The 17,713-nt window shown below is 50.8% G+C and overlaps 1 protein-coding gene across 4 annotated transcripts in view; it reads left to right on the top strand.

Moving 5' to 3' along the window:
- Positions 1–17,713, top strand: part of SRL (sarcalumenin) — a 54,027-nt gene that overhangs the window by 26,967 nt on the left and 9,347 nt on the right. For 3 of the 4 annotated variants that reach the window (XM_054714674.1, XM_054714675.1, XM_008141647.3), the window contains exons 2-3: positions 14,753–14,854; positions 16,008–16,103. In XM_054714674.1, coding sequence (XP_054570649.1) covers positions 14,753–14,854; positions 16,008–16,103 — 198 coding nt within the window. Of the gene's footprint in view, positions 1–11,922; positions 12,901–14,752; positions 14,855–16,007; positions 16,104–17,713 lie in introns of all 4 variants that reach the window. The other variant, XM_008141646.3, reaches the window with a different exon arrangement.

Below are 17,713 nucleotides of genomic sequence, written 5' to 3'. Positions count from 1 at the left end.
GGCATGTGCCTTGACCGGGAATCGAACTGCGATCTCCTGGTTCACAGGTGGACAGACGCTCAACCACTGAGCCATGCCAGCTGGGCTCTTTTTTGATATTGATGAAACAGGCACAGAAATGCTCGAGATCCCACTGCTGGTTAGAGAAATAAACTCAGACTCCTGACTCAGTTCTCCTTTTCCTTCCCCAGAGTCACAGGTTCCCAGGGCTGCCCCCTTCAGTGCCCCACAGGGCAGCTCTGCTTGACCACCAGGGTTCCATTCCATGGGCAGGTTCTGCATGGAACCAGGGCCTCCCACCACTGTCTACTCCTGTCTCTTTGTATTCTCCTTCCGGAATATCCCCTTGCAGGGTAGTAAGGCTAGACACCAGACCTATGATGTCCCTAGAGCCGATGGGCATAAGCCCCTGTTGGCTGCCTGTGGTCTTGGAGATGGACCATAGCCTGGGCTGGGGGAACTGGACCAGGCCTGGTACGGCCTCCTATAGTAGGGGGGAGGGGGTTCTACCCTTTGCAACCAGTAGGTCTCTGGGGTGGGTAAAGTTTGACTCCATGGTCAAGGCCCAAGGATAGTGTTTCCCAGATACCAGATGTTAGTCAGCTCTGAGGCTCCACTCACCCTGACTGTGATTACGAGGGTCTGTGGAAGGGAGCCAGGAATGGAACATTGTAAACTAAGCTCTTCTGTGATCTTTTTGCAAATGGCCTTGAGCCATACCTTGAGAAGATATGACCCACAGTGGGAGGTTCATTACTGTCAAGTGCTCTCAGGGCATCCAGCAGATATTTCCTGTATAGGGATATTTTCCAGGCACATGCTGGACACCCTGGATCCCACTGGGGACAAGCCACAGGCTCTAGACTCAGGGACCTTATTCTTCATGGGGACACAGGTTAAAAGAAAGGCTGTCATATAGGGTGATAGGTGTTGTGGGGACACAGAGCAGAAGTACCTCAGAATTGAGGGATCAGGATAGGCCTCACAGGGGATGAGCCTCAAAGCTGAGATCTGAAATATGAGCCAGAATTAGGCCCAGGATGTGGGGAAAAGAAGAACAGAATGGTGTTGGTGCTCAAGAAAACTGATTGGAAATCCACACAGACTAATAGGATTTCTTAAAGAATTCTGCAGGTGGTTGTCATGTGAGTCTGGATGCTCAGCACGTTTTTAGGCCCTCTGGGGACACAGAGAGGCATTGGTCCAACCTCTTTCCTAGAGGAGATGCTGACTGAGAAGGGAAACTAGGACATAGGCACACCCCTCAGAAGGTCACAGCCACACAAGGCAGGGGCTGTGTCATTTGACTCAGTGTGGAATAGTCAGACACTGAATCAGTTGAGGTCAGCAAGGGGACTCGTGTGACCTGGAGGTGTGAGAACCAGAAGGCATCACAAATGGTGAGAGGGAACAGTGAAGCTGGAGAAGCAGGAGGGCATCCTCATGCAATGGTCGTGTGGGCAATCAGAAGGCCTATTGTGGTTTGGATTGTGTCCCCCTGAAAGATATGTTGAAGTCCTAACCCCTAGAACCAAACCTCTGAATGTGATCTTATTGGAAATAGGGTCATCACAGATATAGTGAGTTAATCTGCTGGTGTCCTTATGTGAAAAAGAGGAGATATAGAACAGAGGCTTAGGCCCGTCTGGTGTGGCTCAGTGGTTGAGTGTCGACCTATGAACCAGGAGGTCATGGTTCAATTCCCAGTCAGGGCACATGTCTGGATTGTGGGGTTGATCTCCAGTGTGGAGCATGCATAAAGCAACTAACCAATGATTCTCTCTCATCATTGATGTTTCTATCTCTCTCTCCCTCTCCCTTCCTCTCTGAAATTAATAAAAACATGGTTAAAAACAAAACAAAAAAGGAAAGAAAAGTAAAGAGGCATAGGGAGAAGGCCATGCATGATGGAGACAGAGATTGGAAGTATGCATTGACAAGCCAAGGGTTGCTGGGAATGACCAGAAACTGGGAGAGGCAGGAGGCAGCCTTTTGGGGGGACTTGGTTCTGCTGACACCTTGATTTTGGACTTGTGGCACTCAGAACTGTGAGAGAAAATATCTTTATAGCTTTAAGCCACCAGGTTGTGATGCTTTGTTACAGCAGCCACAGGAAACTAATGCCCGGCAAGGCTTGGGCTTCCATGCAAGGATTTGGGGCTCTGTCCAGCCTGGTGGTGGGGGACCCTTTGGGTAAATGGCCTGTTGGAGTGCCTCAGATGCAGCCTGTCAGTAGCCTCATAGGGCCCTCAGCACTGACCAGGGAGAATCACCCTGGGGACAGCAAGTGCAGAAAGTACACCTGCTCTGGCCCCACCCTCTGCCCTGCCCTTGGCTCTAACCTTCCTCTCCCCAGGAGAGCCCCGTGGGAACTAAGGAGTAGAAGCCTGCCCTGGCCTCCTGTGTGACCACCAGGCTGCCAAAGGGAAAGAAAGTTCCCAGGTGTTATGAGCCTCAACTGGTTTTGGTGTTGAAGAGACAGGCAGAGAACCCAGGCCCTAGGTGACGCTAAATTCACCTGAGAAGGAAGCTACTCTCAGTTTAATTGGTTGTAATGATTCTCCCTGGGAATGGGGATGCCCAGAGAGGGAGCCCTTGGGCATATTTCATGTTGTTCACCCGGGAAATGGTTGATCACATGCCTGAGGTTCAAAGGTCTAGGCCACTTGGGAATACAAACTGAAAGCAAGTCTGCCTCTAAGGGAGACATGAGCTTTCTAGAATGTTCCACTATAGAGTTGCCTGGGTATTACAGACACCTTTGCCTGTGGCATTTTCCAAGCTTTGATAACTGAGGGTAATGGATGGATTTGTTAGGAGGCTTTGAGACTTTGTCCTGTTCACAGAGCAGCAGACAGGGAGGTGGTCTTTCATTTCTTTCATGAGTCAGACTCTGAAAGGTTCTTCTGGTCCAGTCTTCTTGTGGCCTCTGCCTTCCTCAATTCAGATAGCTAACAGCTGATCTCACACAGGCTTAGGAACCAACTGTCCTTTGTCTCCTGGCGATGGAGACAGTGAGCCTCTCCTTGCATTCTTCTCCAGATGACACTGGGAGGACTACAGACTAATGGCAAACTCAGGGCTTCTTGGTGCCGGTGATTTCTGGGAACTTAAACCCCATCCCAGTCTCCCCCAAATCTCTGTACAGAGCTCTGTTCAGGGACACAGCAGACGTCGGCCCTCGGCAGGCCATACATTATAGGAACAACTAGGAGAATGGATGGATGATTGATCCCAAGATTGCTGGGTTCCAGGGATAGGGCAAGATATGGGCATAAAAGATTAGAAATGTCAGAGAGAGAAGGAAGTCATGGCTGTTTGAAATCCTGCATAAAAGATCAGGCGAGGGGTCTGGAGACCTTGTGTTTTTGTCTGGTTTTGTCCCCAACTTTTGCTAGGTGACTTCCAGCAGGTTCTTTTTCTGCTCTGGGCCTTGGTCTCATCTGTGAAATGGAAAAGTTGAGCTAGTTAATTGCTAAGTTTTTTTCCAGTTCTAAAAGAAGTCTCTAATGAAATATAACTATAGGGCTGAACTATAGACGAGGTTTGGGATCAGAATGTCGGGCCCAGAAGTGGAACCCATCTGGGCTGTGATTTGGTGAAGCCCTCTGGGAGACGAGGTGAAAAGACCTGGTGTTTCGGTGCCTGGACAGCAGTTTTTCTGGAAGGGTCTATAGATGGGAGCACACAGGGCAGAATATTTGCTGTTGCTGCCCAGCTTCTGCCCTTGGCTTGACCTTCTCTGAGCAGACTTGGGGATGGGCGGCTTCTCTGGTCTTCTTGGCAGTTGGGGGTGAGATTTGCTAAGGACACCCCACTGCTGAGCGGGTGTAGGGGAAGCTTGGTGCTGCTGACGGGGGTGGAGAGGCGCCTGTGGTTGTGCAGGCCTGTGTGTTAGGCCCTTTCAAGCCATGAAAACCTTCGCTCTGATTTCAGCCAAGCAGAGCTCCACTTGAATGGGAACTAGAGCCACCCTCACTCGGTCTTTGTGGCGCAGTCAAAGCTTATTTTCGAGGCCCAAGTCAGTTCTGAGGGGTATGGTTTTGCTCCCCGTGCTCACTTATCATAAGGACACGAGTCCATGCTGGCACTGGGAGTGGCCTCTCTTGGGCAGTGTTGCCATTTCTGAGAGTTGTGAAGGGCCCTCAGTGGCTCTGCCTCCAGCCAGGGCTTCTCATCTATTCTTACAGACGCGCCCTGATGAGTGGTCTGTTTAGATGTCCCTCTGAGTGTGCATTTGTGTTTGGGTGAAGTGCAGGGTCACCTCACTTCAGTGGCCTGATGGAAGGGCTCTGGGAGGTAGAGGGGATAGGGGAACCATGTGGGGCCTTAGAAGTTTCTGGGTGAGTCAGTGCTGATCGAAACTGGGAGTCAGTGACTGCAGGAGTTAACTTGGGGCTCAGCAGAACAAGATCTGAGCCCGGGAGCGTTGACAGCTAAGGTCCATTTCTGTCTCAGGACAGCTGGAACCTCATGCAGAGAATAGGGCTACCCCCATCGTGCCCACAGCTACTTGTTTGAGCAGCTTCTGGCTGGGAGAAGGGGAGACAGAGCCCCAGCCAGAAAGACCTCTCTTGGCCTACTAACTGACCCTCCAGAAGCGGCGGGGGGGGGGGGGGGGGCGGGGGGGGGGGGGGAGGGGGTCAAAGGACTAAGAGAGGTGAACCAGCTTGGCTTCTTTCCAAAGCTGGTTCTGTTTTGGTCCACTCAGTGAACTTGGGATTTGGCCTGGCATCTTTGCTCTTCTAGGAAATAATTATTATACCAGACATTCATAGAATGCTTTTAAACATCATTTGCTATTTAAAATACTCCAAGGGGATTGATAAAGAAGGTGCTATTATCTGCGTTTTGTATGGGTGAGTGGAGTTTGGTGTAGGAAGAGTGAAGAGCAACTCAAGGTCACATTGCTGGTTAGTAAAACAGTAAATGAGCAGATCCCAGCTCTCCTGACTTTCAGCTGCATCCAGAAAGACCAGTTTGGCTCTGTGACGTATGGCAATGGAAAGGCCTGAGATGTGGTCCTGGCCCAGGCTGGGAAGGTGTCAGATCCATTTCCAAGCTTCCGAATCAAGCAGACTTCCTCCAGCTTTCCTGGGTTGGGGATGAGGTACATCTGGCCTCATTGTTCCCTCCATCTGCTAAGCCCATGAAGGCTCTGACCTGAACCCAGGGTTGATTGGGATGTTAGGGACCAAACTTCGTTGGCTCCCAGTTGGGTCTCTCCCTGTCTGGTGCCCCAGAGTTAAACCATCAACCTCCCAGAGGTCATCCTTATAGAACCCAGGGAGATTCTGTTTCTTTGGGTGGGAGGTGGGAGAAAGCCAGCTACCTGCCTCAGTTTGTCTCAGAATCTAGCCTGAATCTGTTCCTCCTTCCCATCCTCTCCTTCCCAGCTCAGCTTCTCTGAATGTAGGAAATATTGCCTAACAACTACAAGGATTTCTGTTCACTTGAGGCTGATCTCTGGGAACACTTGGTGCTCCACAGGATGTCACTTTAATAATTGAGTCACACTGAGTGGTTAGGGCTTCATGTTTTGCTTCTTCCAAAAGCATTTGCCTTTTGAAAGCAATGTTCACTCTCAGTCATGAATCCCCCGGGCATCAGTGACAAGCCTGTGTATGCACAATGGTGGTGGGATTGCGGGCGCTTTCTCTGTACCTCCTAAACCAAGGATTCCCAGAAATTAGGGGTGAGACAGGGAATGATCTGTCAATTATTTAGGCTTTGTGGATTACAAACAATTGTCATGAAGTCTTAAGCAATCCTTTTAAAGGGAGGTAGGAGAGGGTAGATTAAGAAGCTACTGTCCTTCTGAGGCTGACACCCCTCACCCTCTTGTTTCTGGGGGGCAGTGTCCTATTGCCGGGAAAGCTTAAGGACTCCCAGTTAGTGGTGAGCTGGGTTCTAGAACCAGCCTGCTGGTAACTAACCTAGCTAGCCCTGTGGCTTTGGGATAATAATTTATCAGGGCTTTAGGATTCTCAGCATGGAAATCAAATAGTCTGTGAGGTGGTCCCTTTTGACTCACAATCCCCTGGTTCTCTCTGATTGGTGCCTTTGTCATTGTATCCTATCCCCTGGGTGAATCATTTTTGGGCTCGAGTCCAGCCAGGGACAAGCTGTCCTGGTGGTATTAGCCTTGATTTTGGGAGCATGGCCAGGAGGCCAAAGAACCTTTTGAGAGCAGCTGCCCTATTCATTGCACCTTTGTCTTCTTGTCTGGAGGAGAAGAGGTAAAGGCTAACAGAATGGTGAGAGAGAAGGTTTCAGGGGTCCTAGGAGGGTGTGGGCAACCTTTGCCTCTTGAAAGCACTTCCCTTCTAAGGTCCTTTTTGGCATTGGCATCTGCAAAGCTGTCTGAAGGCTCATCCAAGAAGTGAAGGAGCAAGGGACCCCGAAGGGTGAGCATTTACTCTGTAAATAAGGTCAAGAAACAATATGATGCCAGAAGAGGCCACTGACCATTTGCCCAGTCCAGGAGTGTTCAGAGAAAAGATCTAGAACATGCAAGGGTCAGTCTGCTCACTCCGGCTCTGTGAACACTGTTTCTGAAGTGCTGTCAGCTGCACTTGAGGCACAGCTGATGAGGTGTCCAGGTGTGGGCAGAGGACAGACTGGTGATAGATGTGGGGCTCCCTGAATGCCAAGACTGACTCCCTGGGACAGATATGTCCTCAGATAGAATTGGAAAGTGATTGTCTCCCTGGGACTTTATTACTAATGACCCATTTGCATAATTGTGTATGAATAACGGTTGTTTGACTTTGGACTTGATAGTTTCAGTTCAAATAGATGAGAAGTAATGTGGAAGAATAATCCTGGCATATCCTTAGAAGTACATGCTAAGGAGACTGGACAGGTTGGAACTGAGTTTATATTCTGTTCCACCAAGGTGGAATAAATTCAGTGCTTAGAGGTGGACTCAAAATAGGTCAACAAAACTCTATTCTGAATAAACCTCTCTTCTCCTGATCTCAAGACAAATTCTCTGACACTTGGTACTGAGGTGGCTCAGAATCATGGTTCTCAAATGTTGGTGTTCGTTAGAATCACCTTGTGAAACACCAGATTCACACTGACCCACCTCTGGAGTCTGGGCATTTATGCTTGGGAAGCTCTCGGGTCTCAGATGCCACCTCCACGTGGGCCAGGGAGCTTTGTTTTGTTTCTTGACCTGCGTTCTAGCCCATTCTGGGAATGGCTTGTTGAGCTAATAACTTGACTCTCCTGTGTCTGCTTCCTCATTTCAAGGGAGGTTAATAATTCTTGCTTTCTCTGCCTCAGAAGACTGCTAGGAAGATGAAAGTAGAACATGAAATAACTTTGGAAAGCATGAAGTTCTATGTGGAGGCAAGACATCATCTAGCTCAATGCCTGACATGTTTGATTAAAATGAAAAGATGCTATAAGGGGGAGCTCCTTGGAATGTTGGAGAAAATGATCAAGAGGAAGCTAGAGGAATTCTTAGGGAATAAGTGGGGGAGACAAGAGCAGTAGTTGTCAACCACCTACCCCTTCCTTAAATGGTGAGATAGACCCAAGGAGAGCTGCTGGGCAGGAAGTACAAAGTGGGTGACCTAACCCCAGGTCCTTCATCATCCCTCACGCTCTAGTCTCTTCCATGGACCTCTCTCCCTTCATGGGACATGGTTTTCAAACTAACCAAGAGCAGAAAGAACTCTAGACTGAGAGCCATGAATTTGGGCTCTGTTTCAATCCTACCCCTGACCTTGGGCAAGTCTCTAAAGCTACCTGGCCGGAGCTTCCTCTTCTACAGTTGGACCCACCAAGGCCTATGGCAACTCCAGAGTTAATCCGAGTCCATGTGAAAAGTGCTTTGGAAGGAGTTGGAAGCTGGGAAAATGATCAGATGTTTGGTTGGTAGAGGAAAGAGGAACTGAGCCTGAGGCTACTGCTGAGGCTATGGGTAGAGGCAGCAGCTGAGGCTGATCCCCAAAGAAAGGCTGATGGCAGAGTGGGTGTTGGGAGAGAAAGCAGAACTGGTGTATGCTGTGCTATGTTCAGGGCACCAGCTTCTCAGGCACACAGGTATTCCTATCGTCTCCATGGTTGAGCTGGGGCTTGCTATTCATGTACCTTGATGTAAGCACCCGGGCCTGTGTGGAGCTGGGATGGCAGCCTTGGCAGCAGCACATACAGTATGGTACTACATGTCCTGGGATAGACCAAGCCTCATCTTACCAGGTTCTTAACCCATCCAGGGTGTCCTGGGTCTTCTGTCCTCCACCTCCTCCTCCAGGGACCAGTGAGGGGCTTCAGTGAGATGCTAGGGAGGTCAGGAAGGGAGGGAAGGTACTGTTTGATTTTATAGAATTGAACTGAGTTTAATCAGAGACTCTCTATGCCTCTGACTGTGCCTCCCAAAGGAGAGATTGTGCCCAATGTCACAACTGCTTCTTGGGGATCAAGCTCTGGGGCCCAATGGCACAGCTTGTTTCATTGAGAGACTTTGTGTCAGAGAAATTATTTTTAGCCCAGGAAGGAAGGTCACTGGGCATGAAGCCATCACCCTTGGTCTTTTTCATTCCAAATTGCTTAGCAGAAGGTCAGGGGCAGCTTGGCACTAAGTCATAAGAATCAGGGAAAAGTCAAGTATGTATATACATGCGCACACTTGACTTCTATTCCTGCTTAGGAATGAAAATACACAACAGTATGAAGGTCATGGTAAAGCCCCAAAGTCTGGGGTCCTCATCTCCCTTGGGACTAAAAAGCCCTCTCACCCCCATCAGGTTCAGAGGGTATTTTGAGAATATTAAAAATGCCACAAGTGGTCAGACTCAATCTACTCTGCCCAACATCATCACGATTGCCATCATTATCATCCTCACCACCAGCATCATCATCACTATCACCATCATCACCACTGTCATCATCATCATCATCATCATCATCACCACCATCATCATCATCACCACCATCACCACTATCACCACCACCACCACCATCATCATTATGGTCATTATCGTCATTGATAGGGGGCAACAGGGACCTGTGAAAGGCATGTATTCTCCAGAGGAGAAGCCTTGACCATTGCTATTGGTCACATGCCAAGTCCCAGGTGACCCATCCAACTTGGGAGGACCCAGTGTGCACATGAGTGGGGAGAGGCTGGGAGCAGAAGCCTCAGAGTCAAGATTATTTGGCTGAGCAGTGGTTTACAGCATTGGCTGCACATTAGAATTATCCAAGATTTTTTTTGTTAAAGTGCTAATGCTGGGGATATACCCTACTTTAATCAGAACATTTGAGGAAAGGGAGAGGAATGGGACCAAGAACCTGAAGATTTCAGTGCTGAGAACATTGGTTTAGAGGTAGTTTTACCAGGTGTTGTAGACCAGAGCTTCTCAAACTGTAATGTGAAAACTGATTGTTAAAATGCATTGGTTCAGTGGGTCTGGCTGGGGCCCGAGAGTCTGCATCTCTACCAGGCTCCCCAGGTGGTGCCGATGCTTTGAGTGCTACCTTCTGAGCAGGCGGATTTGAACCCTCTCCAGGTCAGGCAATCTCCTCTGCAACTCTGGAGTTAAATGGCCTCAGCCAGTTGTTAGCTGCGTAATGTTGGGCAAGGCATTCAGTGTCTCTGATTCCAGTCCTCTCATCTATAAAATGGGGCTAAGAGTAAGACTTGTTTTATGGGAGCAAGTAAGATTTAGTAAGTTGAGTAAGATCAAGTAAATTAATGTTTTGTATATAAAGTGCTTAAGCATTGCCCTACCCGGTTTGGCTCAGTGGATAGAGCATCGGCATGCAGACTGAAAGGTCCCGGGTTCGATTCTGGTCAAGGGCACGTGCCTCGGTTGCAGGCTCCTCCCTGGCCCGGGCCCTGGTCGGGCCTCATGTGGTTGGCAACCAATTGATGTGTTTCTCTCACATCGATATTTCTCTCTGTCTTTTCCTCTCTCTAAAAATCAATGGAAAAATATCCTCAGGTGAGGATTAAATAATAATAATAATAATAAAAAATAAATAAATAAGTGCTTAAGCATTGCCTAGCACATTGAATAGTTATACAAATGTATCTCATTTGATATTTATCTTGCTGCTCAGAGACTTGCAGTCTCCTTGGGTTAAACCAAGTTCCTGCCATAGAGGGTGGTGGTGGGGGGATAGATATGCAGGTAAAGGAATCGGGATATATAGGTTTTCGGTGGTAATGAAAGAAAATTTTAATGAGTAACCTTCAGGTCCCTCACTACGGGATGAATTCTTATTGTACCTAAATCTCACTCTTCATAGCATTTTCCCTGGGTCAGGCAGGGTCCCAGCCTTGGGAACACAGGGAGGATTAAACCTTGCTTCCTGCAACCCAGGAGCCAGGAAGGGCCTGGAGTGTGAGCCTGGAGAGAAGCTGCATGCAGGGAAGGGCGAGATACCCGTGGGAAGGGCTGTCCCTGTGCTTCCCTACACACCGTGGCATACAGGGCCTGGACAAGGAGCAGCGGTTCTGGGTTCTAGTCACCCACTAGCCAGACACTTGCTGTCTTGGGCAAGCCAAAGACTTTCTCTGGACCTTCAGCTCTGAAATGTGGCTGACAGTGATGAGGGAGGTTTGGATGCGGCCATATATGTGAAAGTGCTTGGGGGAAGTGTTATATCAATATATGGGGCTCCTTTATAATAAAAGGTGCCCAAACTTCCCATTCTTCTGAATTTGATAGCAGCATAGGTTGCATCTGTGGGGACTAATGAGAAAATATTTGTTCTTGGTCCCTGGAGGCTACCCCAGCTTTCAGGGCACGAGATGTGTGGGTACCCCCAGGCAGAAGGGGTACCCCAAGAAGTGGCTTTTCTTTGTTGAGGCAAGATGGGAAGAACAGGCTGTGGCCCAAGAGAGGGGGGTGTCTGTACTCAGAAAGTTCCTCAGAAAGAACATTGTGAGTCAAGGGAGCCGGGGGGCTGTCTCAGCTGCCCCAGGGCAGGGCCCCATGGTTCCTCATCCCCACAAGCCTGGGGGGTCCCCCTACCGCGCAGGCCTTCTCCTTAAACAGGTCCAGTCTGGTTGGGAGGAGCAGAAGGAATAGGCTCAACCCTCACTTCTGACCCCATTTTCCACATAAATTAAACGTGTCCCTTGACAGAGGTCTTAGCACAGACTAAGCCCCTACTTTGTTCTCTCCTGCTTGGTTTCCCCTGTGCCTTCAGCTTCCCGGTAAAGCTATCAGCTTTAGAAGGGGATACCCTCAGAAGAGGTTGGCTAAGGCCACCGGGAAGCCCTGGCCCTTCTAGTTTTGGATATCGTTCTCTCCTCTGACCACGTCCTCTTTAATCTAAGGTAGCAAGGCCAGCAAATGCCTGCCCTTAAGGGGACAGAGTTGGATGTGTGACTTAATAAGGCTGAGAGCCACAAGTAATCCCCTAAGTACTCTGCCGTGTAACCTAAGATTATCTGGCCTGCACACACCTGTTTGCACTCCCTTGCTGATAGCAGTATAAAAAGCACGCTAGTTAATGACTCTAGGAACTGACAGGGCATCTGTCCTATCTTGGAAAGATCTCCTGGTGAGCCAGGCTACACGTGCCTTCGTGCCTGTGGCAAGGTTGAGGAAGGACTGGAAGGCTCACCCAGTTTCCATCCCTACACAGTCATCAGGACCCAGCAGAGGCTGTCAGGGTCAGGGGAGGAGCTGGGGAATGGGTGTCAGCCGCTCAGTCCTGCAGTGACAGACAGTGGGTCTGTAACTCCCCCAGCCACGGCCTCTATGTCTTGGGAGGGGGGCAGAGTAACACCCAGCCCTGCTTGCTGCCCAGGGCAGTTGTGAAGACCTGGGAGGGAGATCCACCGATACCAGGTCCACACCTCCCTCCCGGAAGACAGGAGCTAGGTTGACTCTTTTGAGAAGTGAAGTGAGTGCCAACCCTGTGAAACTGACCAATCGTGTTCTAATCATTTAGAACTGCAAGTTTCTGCTTCGGGTGGCACAGAAGATGTTGGCAATTTGTTGGAGAATCATTTCTCTGCTGGAGATGCAAGTCTAGAGGAGAAGGAAAGGGCGCTTTATGCAGAGGCGGCCCCTCAAGAGAAGAACCTGCTCCTTCACTCCCCAGATGGCAGGGAGGCTGAGAGCTCGGAGAAGACGGCCACAGGGGCCTCCACCACTGCCCCCAGCCCAGGCTCTGACCCTGAAGCCAGCCTTTCCAATGCCTCAGCCTCAGCTCCCCCCGGGGACCCCGTGGAGCTACCAGGAGCAAGCGCCCTCCCTCCAGAGGGGGAAGAGGGGACTGGGGAAGAAGGGAGGCCAGAGCTCAGTGCAAGAGAGGGCTCAACAGAGGAGGCGGAAGGACAGGCTGGGAATGGCGTGGTCACTGAGGAAGCCAAGGAGGTCCTAGGGGACAGCCCTACGCAGGGAGCAGCTGCGGGCACGGCAGAGCCTGAAGGCACAGGGGCCTTTCCTGTGGCAGTAGAGACAGCAGGCGAGGGCATCCCAGGGCCTCATCAGGGGCCAGAAGGGCCAGATGGAGTCATGGACGTGGATACAAAAGCCAGGGAGGGGCCTGAGGACCAGGGGGAGCCCAGCCCAGCTGTAGAGACAGGGGGCACCCAGGAGGACCGCCCCCTGGAAGGCCAGGCGCCAGGGATGTTGGAGGAGGATCTGGAAGCTGCGTCCTCTGAGGAAGAGGGTGGTGGCCTCAGCAGAGGCGAGGAAGGAGGAGTTCCATCCCAAGAAGAATCAGAAGAGGACAGCGGCTCTGGGGCTAGTTCAGAGGAAGCAGGGGACACCTCTGAGGAAGCGGGGGAGCCCCAGGAAGCAGCAGGAACCCCAAGCCCTGGGGACGAGGGAGCCCAGCAGAGCTCAGAGGAACCGAATCCAGGGTCCGAGGGGGACGAGGCCTCGGAGGCCAAGGCAGAGGAGCCCGTGGAGGGGGCTCAGGGTAGGGGACCCCAGAATTGCTCCGGCACTTGGGCAGCTGCATTCTTCCTGGAAGTCTTGTATGTAGTGGGACAGGCAGGGACAGGGTGGGGCGGGAGAGCCCCAGCCAGTCCGGGTGTAGGGGGTGGAGACCTGGTCCAGTGTCGCCGGCCCAGGGGGTGCCTTCGGGCTGCTCATGAGCCACTTCTTCCCAGTTTGGAGGGACTCAGTGAGAGGCCACGCCATGAAGGGCCCAGAGGAACCTGGTCACTTCTGAGTTAGGTTCTTGGGAGCCTGCCCTTTAGGATCCCTGGTACAGTTTATCACCAACCAGTGCCTTTGCCTGGAGGACAAGGTGGCAGGGTTTGAGACCCTGTGCAGGCTGGTGAAGAGATGTATGGGTGGCGATCTAGGTTGGGAGCCTGCCCATCCCCTGCCTCCGGGGACCACATCAGTGGGCTAACACATGGGGCATGCCCTTGAAGACGAGGCCATGTCAGGTGGGGTGAACTGGGGCTGGGGTCAGGATTGCAATAAGAAATCTTAGCCTGGCCGTGACACTGATGTCCCACAGATGTCCACTTGAAGCAGAAGCTGCTGTCTCAGGACTGGGGAGTAGGGAAGGAGAAGGGCAGGGCCAAAGCCAATGGGCAACACTGAGGATGTATCGAATCCTAGGCATGGCCAGGATGCCCATGGCTGCATCCACTGAGGACGCTGACCTGGACCAAGAGCGGGGCTTTTAGGATGGAGGAACTGGGATCAGTCTTCACCTTCCATCCTCCCAGTGTGACTCCCCCCGGTTTCCCTGCAGAATTCAGTTTTCATATCTCTCATCAGCTGCTTGCACCCTCTATGGGGCCCTGGCAGTCAGCCAGCCCTTTCCCTCATCCTGTCTCCCTGTCCTGGGTCCTGAGATGCTCCACAAGACACATTGATCTTCTCTGCTTCCATCCCTGGTGGAACTACTCTCCCTCTATCCTACAGGCTCAAGGCCACATGACCTCTAATTACTTAAAACCCTTGGTGCAGCCAGTTGGTAGACATGGTCTCCCTGGGGACCTGCAGGCAGTCATGGGCATCTCTTGCTTGGTCAGAAGCAACAGTTGAACCCCTCTCCGCCCAGAGGCTCCTCTTGCGCATGCTTTATGGCAGCCTTAGAAATCTGATCACTTGCTCATTTGATCAGGTTATTTCGCTTAGAATCCCTCCCTGGCTGCCAGTACTTCTAGGATGAAATGCAGACTCCTGTGGTCCTCCAGGTTAGCCCTAGCGGAGCTCTCCTGCCCCACAGCACACACCCTTACCCACTGAGGCCCAGCACCCTTCCTGCTAAGCCACTCCTGTCTCCTGTCCCTATCTCCACCTAGTTAACTCCTCACACAGTGGAGCGTAGCTCTTAAGTGGCCCATCTGGGAAGTTTTTTAATCCCCCCTAAAACTTCCTGGACACACTTCTTAGGCCCTCACAGCTTCTGGAATCTTCCCTTCTATGGCCACATTACTGTTATAATGATTACATTATACTTTTAAGATGATTTCTCCCCCTGCCCCACTAGACTGAAGGGAAATCGCCACAAGTCAGGAGCTGTGTCTGTTCTGGGCACCTCCTTCGTCCCAGCACGATGCTCAGTGCTTGGCACATCACAACTGCCCAATCGCCATTTGCTGACTACATAAAATGGACCACAGAGCTTCACAGATGTTGAGCTGGGATTTTCAAAGTTCTTCCTAGAGACAGAACTCCATTTAGTGGAACTTGGCAAACTTTCTGTCAGCACTTCCTCAGCCCCCGCCCTTATCCATGTCTAGGGGGCTTGGAGCCCAGCTGGCTCTTAGCTTCGCTCTAACCCTGCTCTCTGCTTCTGTCCGCAGAAGAGGCGGAGGATGTGAGTGAAGAAGCCCCACTGAGGGATCGCTCCCACATCGAGAAAACGCTGATGCTGAACGAGGACAAACCAGCTGACGATTACTCTGGTAACCAGAGGGGAAGGCGCTGGCCTGGGGCTGGGGCTGGGAGGCCTTGGGGCGGGGGCTCTGAGGCCAGCGGTCACCCAGGAAGAAAAGCCTGGAGGTGGGGGGGTTGGGGGGGGGGGCTTCGTGGAAGAGACTCTGCAAGCAGCGTCCGAGGCCTGGGGGCTCTGGATTGGCAGGGAGGAGGAAAGGCAATCCCAGCAGCGGGATCAGCGAAAGGGTCAAGGACAAACCCCAGTGCTGTGTCTGAGGATGGTGCCAGCTTCCACACTGGGGCTGGGGAGGGGCGTTAATAGAGTTCATCACATTTGCTTTGATTTTTTACAGTTTACAAAGCCCTTTCATGCCCAATATTTCATGTCACCCGCATAATAATCCAAGCTTTCCGCGGAGCTTACTGTCTCCTCTTAGTGGAGTTAGTGAAAGCTCAGAGCAGGCAGGACTCTGCTGTGGCGCACAGGTAGAGAGGAGCCGCACAGGTGTGGTTGCTGACCCTCAGGCCCTCTTTCCCCCTTTGTGCCTCACACCCTGCTTCACCACCTTTGAGCTCCCAGCCTCCCCCTGTGAGACCTCTCCCTGGAGTCATGTTCTTCCCAACTCGGTGCTTGGGATGTCTGCATCCTCTGGGGGTGGGGGTGGGGGTGGGGGTGGGGTACTGTCCAAGGCCTTGGGGCTCTGGGATGGCAGGAAGGAGGAAAGGCAATCCAAGCAGAGGGACCAGTGGAAGGGTAGAGGACAGGGTGGCTATCCTGCCCTGCGGGCCTCGTACCTCCTTGCCCTCTGAGTCTAAGGCAAACACAAGTAGAGGTGGAGGCAGAGAGGAGACGGGGTTCCTCTCTGCCATGGAAAGGGCCTTCAGTTACCTGAAGGCTGAGGTGGTGCTGAAGAGGGAGGGAGGAGAGGGTTAGATGAAAAAGAAAGGCAGCTTTAGGGGATGGGGCGGGGACGCCTTGGGCTTAAAGATTTCTGAGGGTTGAGATGTGGACCAGCTCCTCCTTGAATGCTAATACACGGATAGTTGCTGGGCTGCAGATACTCCCTGCTCCCCACTAGGCAGGGCTAGAGCTGCCCTGGGAAGGGACCTGGTCCACAGTGGTCAGCAGTCTGGAGTGAGCTCTACCTGACGCCCCCCTCCCTCACCCTCCTCTGTCCACAGCGGTGCTGCAGCGGCTTCGAAAGATCTACCATTCGTCCATCAAACCCCTGGAGCAATCTTACAAATACAATGAGCTTCGGCAGCACGAGATCACAGGTACAGTGTCCCAAGGCCGGGTCTGTACCTCCAACCTGTCCACACTCCCCCATGCCCACGAGGTTCGAGCTCTTAGTATGGTGGCTCGAGGACACTGGAGCTGAGCTCTCCTAAGTTCTTGGAGATCCCAGTCACGTGACTCATCCTTTCACTGCAGGAGTACCCCATAATTTGCAGAGTTTTCCGCAAACATTTCATTTGTAAGCACTCATGCTTCAGTAGTGCAGTTTTGGTTTTCAAAGGCAGTGATGCCAGCTTCTACCCCTCGTGCACTCAAGGGGTAGAGCTCCCTATTCACTTACTGAGCATGTCTTAAGTCCCCTGATGGGCCTGGAATCCTTCCCTCCTACTGTTCACTCCTCCTGGTCAGCTTCCTTCAGGTCTGGGTTATTTTAAAAATTGATTTTCAAAATAATGAAAAAGGGTATACTTGTTGCAAAAAAACTCACAAAAAAACAACACAAAAAACCAAACAACAACAACAAAACTCCCACAAAAAAACAACTCCCCAAACTCAATAGTGTAAAATAGTATACATTGAAAAACAAACCCCTTTCTTGATTTCCAACACCTCTAATTCCATGCCCCGAGGCTCCCACTGTTATACAGTAGTTCCTCATGAATATAGTTTCTCTCCATATGTGAGCATATACAAGCATGTCTTTTAAAGAAATGTTTTTATTGATTTTAGAGAGGAAGGGAGAGGGAGAGAGAAATAGAAACATCAATGATGAGAAAGAATCATTGACCGGCTGCCTTCTGCATGCCCCCTACTGGGGATTGAGCCCGAAAACCTGGCATGTGCCCTGACTGGGAATCAAACTGTGACCTCCTGATTCATAGGTCGACACTCAACCACTGAGCCACACCAGCTGGGCACAAGTATGTCTTTTCCTGTTTGTTTTACAAAGATGGGATCATCTCACAAAACTCTGTGTGTGTAGCTACTTTTGCCCTCTCGGATAGTTGCATGGATGCACTGCACGGGCTGATGGGAAGCAGGGTATTTGCCATATTCAATTTTTAAAAAATATTACAAGCACTACTATAATTGTTACATATTTCATGCAACTACATTTGTATGATAAATTTTTATAAGGGGAACACTGGAAATTAAACATTTTGATAGTTGTTGCTAAATTGCCTTAGGTTGTACCAATTCCAATTTTTACCCATAATGACAGGATATGAGAGTTCTTGTTCCCCCACAGCGATGTCTTTCTAAAGTGTTATTCATCTCTGAAAACTTTAATAATGATAGCTATTTATTGTCTCAATGGTGAGTGCCATTAAACACTTTTCTGTGTTAACTGGCCGCTTCTGTATATCATTAAAATTTTTTAAAAATTGATTTCAGAGAGGAAGGGAGAGGGAGAGAGACAGAAACATCAATGATGAGAGAGAATCATTGATCAGCTTCCTTCTGCCCGCCCCCAGTGGGGATCGAGCCTGCAACCCAGGCATGTGCCCTGACCTAGAACCAAACTGTGACCTGCTGGTTTATAGTTTGACACTCAACCACTGAGCCACGCCCGCCGGGCTTGGCTGCTTCTGTATGTCTCATGTGATGCTCTTGAGGGTTAAAAAGTGGATATGATATAGGGTGTACC

Source organism: Eptesicus fuscus, chromosome 4 (genome assembly GCF_027574615.1).
Source record: "Eptesicus fuscus isolate TK198812 chromosome 4, DD_ASM_mEF_20220401, whole genome shotgun sequence".
In the NCBI taxonomy this organism is placed as follows: Eukaryota; Metazoa; Chordata; class Mammalia; order Chiroptera; family Vespertilionidae; genus Eptesicus; species Eptesicus fuscus.
The sequence above is the reverse complement of the archived record's forward strand: the minus strand, read 5'-3'. Positions and strand labels throughout refer to the sequence as shown.